This window comes from Dama dama, chromosome 12 (assembly GCF_033118175.1).
Source record: "Dama dama isolate Ldn47 chromosome 12, ASM3311817v1, whole genome shotgun sequence".
Classification (NCBI taxonomy): domain Eukaryota; kingdom Metazoa; phylum Chordata; class Mammalia; order Artiodactyla; family Cervidae; genus Dama; species Dama dama.
The window spans coordinates 88,135,785-88,149,551 of record NC_083692.1 but is presented as its reverse complement, the minus strand read 5'-3'; the positions used below and the strand labels follow the sequence as shown (position 1 = coordinate 88,149,551).

The 13,767-nt window shown below is 44.0% G+C and overlaps 1 protein-coding gene across 2 annotated transcripts in view; it reads left to right on the top strand.

Moving 5' to 3' along the window:
• The window catches only part of DIS3L (DIS3 like exosome 3'-5' exoribonuclease), a 32,753-nt gene that overhangs the window by 7,657 nt on the left and 11,329 nt on the right, over positions 1-13,767 (top strand). The window contains exons 3-9 of one of the 2 annotated variants that reach the window (XM_061158022.1): positions 2,614-2,742; positions 4,464-4,614; positions 6,917-7,093; positions 8,535-8,613; positions 9,693-9,872; positions 12,230-12,399; positions 13,468-13,629. In XM_061158022.1, coding sequence (XP_061014005.1) covers positions 2,614-2,742; positions 4,464-4,614; positions 6,917-7,093; positions 8,535-8,613; positions 9,693-9,872; positions 12,230-12,399; positions 13,468-13,629 — 1,048 coding nt within the window. The remainder of the gene's footprint in view (positions 1-2,613; positions 2,743-4,463; positions 4,615-6,916; positions 7,094-8,534; positions 8,614-9,692; positions 9,873-12,229; positions 12,400-13,467; positions 13,630-13,767) is intronic. The other variant, XM_061158023.1, reaches the window with a different exon arrangement.

The window sequence follows — 13,767 nt, the reverse complement described above, 5'->3', positions numbered from 1 at the left end:
GAGCAACTGGGTCCTGAAAATGTCAGAGTTTGTCCCAGGGCATTTGTATCTTATGTTTGGTTCACTGTTGTAGCAACCGGTTGTGAATTCATTGACTCATTTGGAAGACATTTTTTGAGTACCTGCCGCAGGTTAAGTACTAGAGATATAAGAAGGAAGCGTGCTATCTGCTCTCTCGAGCCTTCTGTCCCCTCTCTTTCCTCCCTGGGGCCCTTTGTCCACTTACTGCTCACCCATCCTTCAGGTCTGTTCCCTCCCTCCTGGGTTCCCATCACACCCTGTGCATTGCCTTTCATGGCACTTATCCCACTGAAATGGGTTGTTCTATCTTTTTTTGTGGTTTTATTTCGTTTTGACAATTAGTGTAGCTTTTTTTTTAATCACAGTAAAATATATATAACATAAAATGTACCCCTATCTAAGTATACCATTTGGTAGCATTGAATACACTGACACTGTTGTAATATGCCACCTTCAGAACTTTTTCATCTTCCCAAACTGAAACCCATTAAATGTTAATTCCCCATTCCCCTCCCCCAAGACCTGCACACACCCCCCACACACACACCCCCACACAACCACTGTCCTTTCTGTCTCCGTGTATTTGGCTCCTCAGGGAAATACATATAAGTGTAATCATACAATGCTTGTCCTTTTGTGACCGGCTTGTTTCACTCAGCACAATGTCTTCAAGGGTCATCTGTGTTGTAGAATATGTCAGAGCTTCTCTTTTAGGGCTGAGTAACAGTCCATGGTATGTATAGACCACATTTTGTTTATCCATCCATTCCTCTGTAGACACTTGGGCAGGTTTTACCTTTTAGCTAATATGAATAATGTTGTTATGAGCATGGGTGTGTAAATATCTCTTTGAGACGCTGCTCTTAGTTCTTTGAGGTCTGTATCCAGAAGTGGATTGCTGGGACATGTGGTAGTTATAGTTTTGACTTTTTTTTTGAGGAATGGATGGTTGTGTTGCGTTCACCATGAGCAGGACCATGCAGATGAAGGGCAGCATCAGGGATATCTTGGTGGTTCCCCTGAGGGCATTCAGCGGAGCACAAAGAAGGAGTTTACTAACTGGAAGGTGTTTAGTCTGGTATAGTGCAGCCAATACCTGCGTGGAACTCAGGTGCTTTATTAGGGATATGGCTAAAGGGAGCAAAAAACTGGAAGAGATCAGGAAAAACAGGCAATAATTTTTCAGTATTTTCTCTGAATTAACAAATTTCAGGTGTTTATAAAACCTCTTCTCAAATTTTTTATTGCTTAACAAGAATAATACTCATTTAAAAAATTCATGCATGACAGAAATGTGTGAAGCAGAAAGTGAAAGTCCTTGCCTAACCACCTGGTAAGGAGGGTCTGGGTCTTGTTAGCACAGTGATGGAGACTCTTCTATGCATATTCTAAAAGGTTTTGAAAAATTATTTTAAGTGTATCTTTGTGAATGTGGGAAAGTTATAAATTTAATATGTTCTAGGCATTTCCAGGAGAAAGGGGCAGCTTTTGTTTACACAAGTGGAATTCTATTAAGGAAAGCTGCCATTCACATAAATGAAGCTGAATCCTTTTGTTCATTAGGACAGTTTTATAAGTTGTACTTGATGATTCTTTTTGTTGTTGATTCCTTTTAAAGTGGCTCAAAATTAGAATTACTAAGAAAGTAAAATGTGTTTCTTGTTTTCCAATGAAGTGTTGAGATGATACAGATTTGATAGTTAGCATTTATTTAGAGGAAAAAATTTGAAATTCTGGCTTTGCTTTAATGAAAAGACTCATTTTTAAAAATCCATGGTGGCAGGCTGGAAGTAGGAATGCAAGGACACAAATTTTATTATATTAAATGCCAGTCATCTACCTTGGATAATTTATATGTTAATTTAACATCTGATTTAATATTAATCCATTTTAAAATAAATAATTGATTTCCTTTAAAATAATTGTGAATATTATATATTTCATATTACCAAGACAATTGAAAAGCACCTTCTTAGAAACAGACTTAAATGAGACTTCACATTTTATTTGCTTTGGCTGAGATTCACAGGAAGATCTCCTGATGGGGAAAAACCTTAAAACTTTCTGTTAGTTGTCTGACATATGAAGCTAGCCTTCATTCATGTAAATGGTGTGGCTGCATCAATCAAATTCACAGATAAATCCCCAAACTTACCTTACATGCCTTTTCCAGGTCTGCCAGCAAAAAATAAAATGTATTAATACCCAATGCCATTTATGGAATAAAGTGAAGTACAAAAATACAGCCCTAAACTCTGCTTGCCTCTGTGAGCCTTTGACTAAGGGGCTACATGAGGCAAGTTCATATAATTATGTAATAAACAGCCAGAGGTCTCAGAAAGGGAAAGGGATGTAGAGGAATTTAATTGATCCACGAACTAACTAATGAGGCTCTGCCCACACTCATTCCAGGAGGTGAAATGGAGAAACAGCCAAGCGCACTGCACACACCAAGGCCAATATAAATGTTTCTTGGGTTTTAAATAATCGATCTTTCACTCTAAAATACCTCATCTGTTTTGAACCTTAGCAAGAGCTGGCAGGAGATGAGTACATGCTACGTGAGATTTATTCTTCTTCTCTGTGTCACAGACAGTATAACAAATTGCGAAATCTCCTAAAGGATGCGCGTCATGATTGTGTCCTCTTCGCTAATGAATTTCAGCAGTCCTGCTATCTCCCTCGGGAAAGAGGGGAGTCCATGGAGAAGTGGCAGAGCAGGTATGGTCCTGAATAATAGCTGGGTTTTCACCCTATCAGCTTCTTTCATTTCTCTATCACTGGTTATTTGGGAGTTGATCTAAACAGAATGCCAGAACAAACCAACAATTATTCTGGAACTGTGATTAATACTGAAATGCTTAATGTATCAATATTCTAGAGATGTCATTTGAATACAATTTTAGAAATTGTAATTAAGGAGATACAGGTGCCTAGAGTTAAGTTTGCTCCAGGCCCCTAAAGGCTAATAGGATCCAGAAGTCACAGCTTTAATGCAGGGGTAGGGGTGTGTGTGTGGCGGCGCGGGGGGGCGGGGGCGGAGGGAGAGGTCCTACTTTTAAGCCAAGATCATCTCACTTTCTCTGGTTTAAGTTGCTTTAATATATCCACCAGTCTTACTAAACTGAAACGCATAGTTTAATTCTAGTCAAGCTGTTTTAGGAAGTGAGGGGTCATAGTTGAGTCCACCTAAATGCAGAGCCCTGAGGCAAGGACTTGGGAGATGAGTTGTTAATGTGAGAAGCAATTCCCAGAAGCAGGAGTGAGGAACGGGGGAGAGCGATGCATAGACGGACGGAAACCAGTAAAGGATGTGTTACTGCTGAGGGAAACTGAGGCACTGTCTGCTGGGAACCTCTAAGAAAGAAGGCAGAGCGTGCCCCAGAAGTCACCTCCAAGGGTGGAGGCGAAGGCACTTAGTTACCACCGTAGCTGAGGGTCATTCCCTGAGAGTGTTAACTCCAGTCAGCAGACCCTTAAGAAGGGATGGAACTGTCACCCCGCTTCAGCTGAAGTCAGAGGCAGCCTCAGGGTGCACGTGCTGGGCACCCATAGCTTCTGCTACACTCTTCTGTAGAAGGCAAAAGGGACTGTAGTTTTAAAATAGCTTATCCATACAAAATATTTACATCATCTTTTTCCTTGTAATTCTTTGTCTGTGTAGCCATTAAATATTTAAATTCTCTAAAGCAAAATAAGCACTGATATATACTGAGTCCTTAGTGGACTAAGTTCCCACAGGGCTCAACACCAGAAAGGGAAAAGCAAATCTTTTCCTAGATTGGGTCATGTGTGAGGACTCACACTTACTAATTACACAGCCTTGCACACAGTCAGTACTGAGTGAATATTTTTTAATTCTAGAACTAAAGGAACCTTACTTAGCATCTTCATTTGCAGAAAGGGAGACAGATGCCTATTGAAAGTGACTTTCCAAGTCCATCCACTTCATTGGAAACACGATCCTTTCTTGAATATGTTCTCCAGACCTAGACTCCATTTTCAATTCAGATTCTCATCAGGAAGATTTTCAGACATTTCACGTGGTACCATGTTGGATTTTGTCTTTACTGGGTTATGATCTTCAGCTACTTGCATCCAGTCTACTTTTGCTCTTAGCCAAAGGCTTGTTTGTGGTGCTATGTGGTTCATCCCTCCAATTAAAAGGTGTTAATGGTGGCAGAGCCTCATGGTTTCTAGGCCATATCAAGAAATGGATGAGGTGAGAACAAGAGATCTCAAGCACTTTCTGATTCTTCTTATCCCCCAGAGGACCCAATTCAGGACATGTTTATAATGGGTGCTCAGGAGGTATGTGTTGAATGAGTGAATGGTTGTCTGTATAAACCAAAGGGTAGCAGATTGAAAGCCAAGTATGAAGTTCTGATCAAGAGCTTGGCTTTGTCTGCCTTGGGAGGGCTCACGTGCCCCTTGCTTTCTAGGAGTATCTACAATGCAGCCGCTTGGTACTATCACCACTGCCAGCATAGGATGCCCATCGTTATGGTGACAGAAGATGAAGAGGCAATTCAGCAGTATGGAAGTGAAACAGAAGGAGTGTTTGTGATTTCCTTCAAGGTATTTCCAGCTGGGGTATGTGTGTGTGTGTGTTCACTTCCACAGTGGTGCTCATAAGGCTCTGGATCCCTTTGGTACAGAAAAGGGAAAATAAAGAATGAAAACTTTAAGAAGTTCCATGTCTTTATCACTCTCCACCTAATTAACCTTATCTTTGGAAAATTTGGGCAAACTCCCTGTGACTGTAAGGCCTACAGTTTCTAAGACTGCAGACCAGTAAACGCCTACTGACAGTAAACACATGTTTAGAGTTATAACAGTGATACTAGTAGTAACGATAATAGATTGAATCTTATAAAATTGCCAATATTCTGTTGTTTTTTACTTACAAAATGGCCGCTTTACATGGTTCTACCTAAAAATAATAGCCAGCATTTATCTATGCCAGGCACTGTTCTGAGCATATTATTAATTCATTTACTTCTAACAACCCTTTGAGACAGGTGTTAGTATCCCCATTTTATTGGAGAGGAAACTGAAGCCCAGAAAGTTGCTAAAGCAACTTGCCCAAGGTCACAGAGAGAAAGTGATAGAACTGGGATAAGAACCCAGGCAGTCTGACTCCAAAGCTCTTAATCACTATGCTCTGTTGACTCCAAAACTGTTTTGCTGAATATACACAAAACATAGTTTTAAAGGTCAGTCTTCTTTTTCTACTGTTCCACTGTCCTTCACACTTCTTTGCTTGTGACCTTGGGCGTGGGTCAGTAAGGGTAAAGGGAAGGGTGACCTGTGATACTACTTCTGTGAAGGCTGTTGGACCAGCTTGGTGTCCATGTAACAGACAGGAGCGGCATTATCAGTGACGGTTTTTTGAGCTTTCTGACCAACACAGTCCTCCTATTTCTTAGGTACCTTTTTGGAGAATAGGATGCCTGTTAATCTCTCAAAAGATTACTGGCCACTTCTGCCTGCCCAGTTGGTCGATCAGGTTTCAATGGTGAATATTGTTTTTTGATTCAGAAACTGGAATGAGGCCCTCCATTACCCCTGTCAGTTTACAAAACGTCTAGTTGGATTTTGAATTGTAGATCCTATAAAGGTTCCCATGTGCATGTATTGCTAAAGATTTGCCAATAGAATTTTCTTGGCCCTGCTATAAAGAAAAAGTGTTCTGACATGCCAGAAAAATCCAGGGGCGCTGGATATTAATGGCAGTGTCACTTATTTTTTCTGTTGCAATACATCATGTCTTGTTCCTGCAGAGGACAGTTGACTAAAATTACGTTTTTCTACTTTTTGTGAAAATTACTTTTCTCTGTAGCCCAGTAGCATAGTACAGTTTGATTTTGTATAGCGTTTCCTAAGCAAACTGTGTAACCGAGGGCTTTATAGCAGTGTATGATAGCAGAGAAAAAGAGATACTGTGAAGTTCAGATGAGCAGGAAGCCCAGAATCTTCTGTGGAAACTTGAAGGTAGGTTGGAAGGAGTGAGGACAATAAACTCCTCTTGAAAAGTGAGGGCATGTAGCCTGGATACAGGAAGTAGATGAAGCACAGGCAGCCTCGCCACACCAGTCTCCTCTAGGTGGTGACCTTGGTGTCTTATCTAGGGCCTCTCTGCACGTTACACCAAGAAGTACAATAATACTCAGTAATGTTCTACTTGGAGGGGACCCTGACACTTGTTTGGGAATTGTGTTTCATACTAGGTCGTCACATTGATAGAGTGTCCCCACAAGTGTCTCCACATGAATATTGTGACTATATCTGTATAGTCACAAAAGAGGATGTGGTCCTCAGGGAGTTTATGAGGCTGGAAAGCCTAACACCAAAGAACAGAAACCTCTTTCCTCCTCTCTGAGCATCGGAGATTGCCTGTAGGTTGAGGGAGGGGAGAGACTCTGTCTTATTATACTTTACTCCTCACCATTTTTTGCCAGGTTATTTAGATTTCTTATAAATCTCAAGCATTTCAAGATGAAAAGAAAAAGTGCACATGTAGGAGCTTTTCCTCTCCATTCACTGGGGTCTCCATTCACTGCAGCAATGAGATCCCTGTAAAGACAGGCAGCCTGGACGTGTGCACATACTTGCATGATTGTGGAGAGTGAGGGAGATCTGAAAATGCAGAGTGATCAGCGGGCAGAAGCATTCTACAGTAGGAACAGCCTCCCTCAGTTCCTTGGGCAAGGCTGCCAGGATTAATGAGATGGTAGAAGATGAACCGGTAGCGTGAGGCTTGGGAGGGTACTGCCCATTTAACACCTCTTCAAAACTGCATGCCAGCAGTTCCTATTCGGGAGTTTTCGTAATGCTGCTTTAACAGAATCTTTATCTTCTGACCACGTTTCTCTTGTGCCTTTATTAAATGCAGAACTACCTGGACAATTTTTGGCCTGATTTAAAGGCCGCCCATGAGCTCTGTGAGTCTATCCTTCAGTCTCGACGAGAAAGAGAAAATGAGAGTCAGGAGAGCCACGGGAAGGAGTACCCAGAACATGTACCCCTGGAAGTGCTAGAAGCCGGCATCAAGTCTGGGCGCTACATCCAGGTGAGGGTGGTGATGGAGAGTCAGCACAGGGCCAGCCAGCGTGTTTTCTTCTCTTCTTTATTAGGTCCTGAACCAGGCCTCTGATTTCAAAAGCTGTCAGCAAGATGGCCTCAGTAAGCCAGAGTTGCCAATGTTCAAGGTGATGTGGGAGTCCCCTCCGCAGGCATCACCCTTGGGTTTGGAGCCATTCTCTAGTGTTCTTAATTATGTTACGTACTGAGCATCACACGGGTAGCCTTTAAATGCCTCCCGTGGGCTTCCTGGGTGGCACGAGTGGTGAAGGAACCACCTGCAAGTGTAGGAGATGTAAGAGATGCTGGTTCGATCCCTGGATCAGGAAGATCCCTGGAGAAGGACACGGCAACCCACTCCAGTATCCTTGCCTGGAGAATTCCATGGACAGCGGAGCCTGGTGGGCTACAGATCATAGGGTCGCACAGAGGCAGACACGACTGAAGTGACTTAGCACGCACGTCACTGGGAAAGAGAATATATTTTTGCATTAAGGTCTGGAGGTTTGGCAGAGTTGTAAAGTTGTTGAAATTTGGCCTCCTCATGCCTTTCCCATTTTCCTGCCCCTTACAAGTGTGTCTGTGTGTTATCTCAGGACCCAGGACCCAAATACTATCAGGGTCTTGAGAGGAAATCAAGATTATTATTCAGATTTCAACAGTTCTTTGTGCTTTACTCTGTGTATGTGCGTGCCTGTGTGCATGCAGGCAGGTTTATCACGTGTAAATTTGTGCATTTACCACCACAGTCAAGATACAGAACTGTTCTGACAAATATCTTTTTTTTTTTTTTTTGACAAATATCTTACATACAGATTTTTATATAGATTTAGGTTGAACCTACCACACTAAACTCCCTCCCTAAAGTATAGGGTCTTTTTTTTTATTATTATTTATTTATTTGCGGGATCTTTGACCCTTGTTGTGACACACGAGATTTTTAGCTGTGACATTGTGACATGTGAACTCTCAGTTGCAGTATGTGGGATCTAGCTCCCCGAGCAGCATTTGAACCCAGGCCCCCCTGCATTGGGAGCAAGGAGTCTTAGTCACTGGACCATCAGGGAAGTCCCTGAATGTGGGTGTTTAAAAACTATATCTATTGGAGAGGCTAATGCTTCCAACTGGTAATGACGTTTCCAGCATCCCTGAGAGGATATTTTGGGGAAGAAGATATTTTAAAGATTGCTCCTCACTTAGATAAGATAAATCGTAGCACTTAACAACACTTGGTACAGCTAAGAGTAGGTCAAAATGATGGTACATTCTCTGGAGAAAATAAACATTGGTGATGAATTATTATTCCTAAAGAAAGGGATCATAAACCTTATAAGAATATAATGGGGATATTTTCCTAAAAGTTTTGAGCTGTACCTTTCGGAGGTTAAAACAGACAGGAAAGAAGCTTTTCATATTGATTTTGATTTTAGGGAACTCTGAACGTCAACAAGCACAGAGCCCAAATGGAAGCTTTTGTTCGACTTCAAGGAGCCAGCAGTAAAGATTCAGGTTCAGTATAACCTTACATGAATTTCCAGACTGCTTTTTTATTCTGAAATTACACACCGAAGGAAGCAAAGTTGAGACTGTCACTCCATACGAGCCGTGTGAGATATCCTCAGATACGCTGGTTGTGTGGGGTCATGGGCTGTGTTTTTTTTTTTTTCTTCCCTAGCTTTTTTGTCTATAATTTCTGATTTTTTGGTAATAACTCTAAAAAATGGTAATGGCTACTATTTTCTTGAGTGCTTCCTATGTATCAGACACTATTCTAAGCACTTAAAGTAGGTATTGTTATTGTTCACTGCCTTTTACACATGAAGAAATTTAACAACAAAGAAGCAAAGTAACTACAGGGTGTACCAGGATGGTGCAGCTGCTAAGCAGTGGGGCTGAGCCTGTGAGGTTTTAAGACATTGTCCTGTACTGCATCAGTGAGCTTTATTGCCTCATTGGAGTCTTTTAAAAAGTAACATAGATGAAAAACTGTGTGAATAAATTGTATCATGCTAGAGTGCCCTGTTAGTTCTGCAGTGACAGGGTGAGGCTGGAGGAGAGTGAGAAGCAGTGGCTTTCTCCAGGCTTCTCATCAGGCTTCTAGTTCTGCAGTATTTGCAGTTCAACAGCCTGCTGACTGCTCCCTGGCCGCGTGGCCCCTGAAGGTATGGGGCCGAGTCCCAGTGTGGGCTGACCCTGTCTCATGCAGGGAAGCTACCTTAAAAGACAGTTGAGGGACTTCCCTGGCAGTCTAGCAGTTAAGGCTCTACACTTCCAGGGCAGGGGATGCAGATTTGATCCCTGGTTGGGAAACTAAGATCCCATATGTCAAGTGGTGGGGCCAAAAAAAAAAAAAGATGGTTGGGGGTGGCTTTATGAAAGCACATTATACAGCATGGCCTAGCAGCAGCGTCTCTTCCTTCCTAACCTGCAGAGCAAAAGTTTGCCTTGTTTGACTTCATCTTTGAAAGGAGGGAGCTTTTATTTGCAATAATGCTGATTAAATCTTGAACGGATTATGTTTGAAGGGCCTCACCGGTGTGGTCTTCCCCTTGGCTTTATGGGGTTTCTCTGTGCTGCTCCCCAAACAGATCTCGTCAGTGACATCCTAATCCACGGGATGAAGGCTCGAAACCGCTCAATTCATGGAGACGTGGTGGTTGTCGAACTGCTCCCTAAAAGTGAGTGGAAAGGGAGGACCGCCGCCCTGGGCGAGAGTGACGGTGACGACAGGGCCCCGGGCGAGGCCCCGGGCGAGCCCATGCCCACAGGTGAGCCCGCCCGAAGGCTGCCCGGCATCCGAGGGGGCTGTTGTTTCCTCTCCTTAGTCCGGAAATACTGCAGTTATTGACATATGATATCATCTCTTTTCCTACATTATCAGTTTCCCGTCTCTGCAAGTTTATTTTATTCTCATCATCACCCAAACAGGCTATAATATGTCTCACCTTAAAACAAAATTAAAACCCTCTTAGGTCCCACATCCTCTCCAGCTATGGCCGTTTTCTCTGCTTCAGTTTCTGGCGAAACTCATTGAAAAGGGAATTCTCTCTCTTCTCTCCAGTTCCTCTCTCCCTGGTCTCTCCCCAAACCACAACGTCCAGGCACCACCCCCTCCTACCTCTTGTCCTTTGTCAGAGTCACCGGTGACCTCACTGCCCACAGTCCTCGGCACCTAGAACCTGCCAGCAGCATTTGGCTGGCAGAGCACTGCCTCCTCTTCGGCTGCTGGGCTCTTCTCCTCCGCTGGTGGATTCCTCCTTATTCCTTTGCTGGTTCTTGCCTGTCTTACTGTCCTCTCGGATGCACCCGGCCTCCTCTCTGGATCTCTCCCTCTCTGCACGCTCTCCCCAGGAGCTGCCCTCCGATCCTCTGACTGTCTCTCCAGCCCAGACCCCTTCCGCAGCCAGTTTTGTCTACTCAGTCATCTGATTGGCCTCCTCCCCTGGATGTCTTAACAGGCACCTCAAACTTAGCACACCTCATAACAAACTCCTGATTTCTGCCCCCCAACCTGTTTCTCCGGAGAAGGCAATGGCAGCCCACTCCAGTACTCTTGCCTGGAAAATCCCATGGACAGAGGAGCCTGGTGGGCTGCAGTCCACAGGGTCGCTAAGAGTTGGACACGACTGAGCGACTTCACTTTCACTCTTCACTTTCCTGCGTTGGAGAAGGAAATGGCAACCCACTCCAGTGTTCTTCCCTGGAGAATCCCAGGGACGGGGGAGCCTGGTGGGCTGCCGTCTATGGGGTCGCACAGAGTCAGACACGACTGAAGCGACTTAGGAGCAGCAGCAACCTGTTTCTCTCCAACTGTTCCCCATCTCAGTAAATGGCCAGGCTGTTCTTGCAGTTGGTCAACCCAGGACCTTGGAGCTATCCTCACCTTCGTTCACGCATCAGCATGTGCTGTCCACGCTAGCGCTAATGCGTGGTCTGGATCCAGCCACTCCTGCCCTCTGCCACCTGGCTCCTAAGTCAGTGCATTCAGACCGCTGGTGGGATTTTCCCGACAGCCGCCTCACTGGCCTCCCTGCGCCTGTCCTTGCTCCCAGAGAGTCTTCTCTACAAGGGAGCCACAGTGGTCCTTTCAAAACCTTCAGGTCCTGTCAGGTCTCTGCCAGGATAACCAGCTTGTCCATTACCGCCTGAGAAACAAGCTTTCCCCCAACCTTCTCACACCTCCTTTCCTCACTTCAGGACTCTGCTCAGAAGTCACTTCATGTAAAATAGCCGCCACTCTGACCCTTCATCCCTCCTGGCCACCTTACGCTACTCTGCATCTCTTAGCAGTCCTCACTGCCCCATATATTTGTCTCCCATCCCTACAGACACCCAGACTGGAGTGTAATCCCCAAGAAGTCAGGGACTTTGTTCTGATACAGCTGTATTCCCTGCTAGAACCTAGAACAGGGCCTCATCCCTAGTAGGGGCTCCATAAATACTTGTGAAAAGCAAAGATAGCACTTTCAACTATTACACTTAGTCTTTTCTTGACTTCAGTCTGTGATGATTAAAAGTTTTACGTATCAGACTTATGATTTGTATACTTTTTCTGTAAATAATGTTGAACCAAATGATTTTGGCTGGTAGGAAAATGCAAGACAGTGAAAATGCACAGCAGAAGGCATAGGTTTAAAAAAAGTGAAAATTAGGGACTTCCCTGGCCGTCCAGTGGTTAAGACCTCATACCTCCCCTGCAGGGGGCATGGATTCAATCCCTGGTCAGGAAACTAAGATCCCACATGCCATGCAGTGTGGTCACAAAAAAAGAAAAAAAAAATGGTGAAAATCATTGACTTTTCCCACATACCTAAACCTGAGATTGGTGAAGTAAGGGCCAAAGAGCAAGTGGGAATAATGGCTTCTAAAAGTCACACCACAAAATAAAAGGTGGGGGGGGCGGGGCATACTGACAATGTTTATTTTAAAAATTACCTATCTTAAAAAAAAATGATCCATCCTTCTTAGAAGGAAGGCAAATGTTTGCATCTCTCAACTTGTGTGGATGTGCTTGAAAAAATTGGATGTTGCATTTCCTGTTTTCTTCCTCACTGCTGAGCTGGTCAGAGTCCAATTAGGTGACACCTTACCAGTGAAGGCTTTCTTTTGTTTTGTTTTCCCAAAGGTAGAGTGGTAGGCATCCTTCAGAAGAACTGGCGGGACTATGTGGTGACATTTCCGTCCATAGAAGAGGTCCAATCACAGGGCAAAAATGCTCAGAAAATCCTAGTTACACCTTGGGATTACAGAATTCCCAAAATTCGAATCAGCACTCAACAAGCAGAAGCCCTCCAGGTACCTCCGCTCCTCGCCTCTTGTCTCTGCCAGCTTTTGAGTAGTACCAGGAAACGTTAACTTCTTTGCATAAGAAGGGATAAATTATTGATGGCATGTGGCATTCCGAGATCCTGTTTTCTAAAATTCTAAATATATAGAACCATCTATGAAGTAGTCCTTGGTTAATGAATGAAGGCCAGAGAGAAACCGTCCTAGAAAGAGCCGTGCAGGACAGCTGGAGAGCACATTCATTATCCAGCTGTCCAACACAGAAACTTCCAGCAGACACACTTTGCCAGCGCTAACAAGCTTTCTTCCAGCAAGTGATACAGAAATACGATTGCTCTGCCCTGTGGGGATGATATAGCGGTACTTCACAGAATCGATTATCCATAAAGGAACAGAGCCCCGGAGAGAAGACATAAACAAGAAAGTTAGAAATTAACCTTCACTGTGGCAAAGGGTGTAGGCATCCCCCCGCCCGATTTGCCCATGTTCTGTGGTTTGTAAGTGAGACGCTGAAGCAGGGTGTCCCCAGCCTGTAACCTGCTCATCGTGTGCCTTTCCATCCTGAAGCCTCACTCGGGCTCTCAGGCCAGGTGCAATAGCTGCTTTCCGTATCCGTGGTGTGCTGGAACACGGGGCAGTGAGGTTCAGTTCACGCTGATAACCTTCTTCCCACCAGAAGATGTCTTATGAAGTTAGAAAATAACCCCAAAACACGCAAAAATTGAAATGTTTTGTTCTGAAATTTAATCTGGGCTGTGCATAGTTGGGTTTTTCCCTTGGGCTGCATATATTAACTAGAATGTGTCACAGTTGGCTCTCTTCTCAAGCTTCCATCTGCAGCCCACTTACTTGGTGCAGAGAGGTAATGCCTCCCTTCAAAGCACTGGGCTAAGCATTTACCTACCATCTGGCAATTTAGTAAAACAGGAAGAACCCAAGAAAGGAAAAAAAGGAAGATGGTTATCTGTATTAATAAATTGGCCCCTCTCTATGGAGCTCAATGCTGTTTATCCCTTGTTTGTTAACTGACCCACTTAACTCCTGACACCGGGTTCGTGTTTCCCCCTCTCTGTGCAGGACTTCAGGGTGGTCGTGCGCATCGACTCCTGGGAGTCGACATCCATGTACCCAAATGGACATTTCGTGCGTGTTCTAGGAAGAATCGGAGATCTGGAAGGGGAAATTGCCACCATCCTGGTGGAAAACAGCATTTCAGTGGTCCCCTTCTCAGAAGCTCAGGTCAGACTTCCCCCAGTCCTTTGGTCTGATAAAAGACATTTTCTACTTTTTTGTTTGTTTGCCTTTGTTGTTGTTCTGTCAGTAAGAAAGAAAAATTTTTGTACTGTGTAACAAACTGCTATCTAAACCATAGCTAAT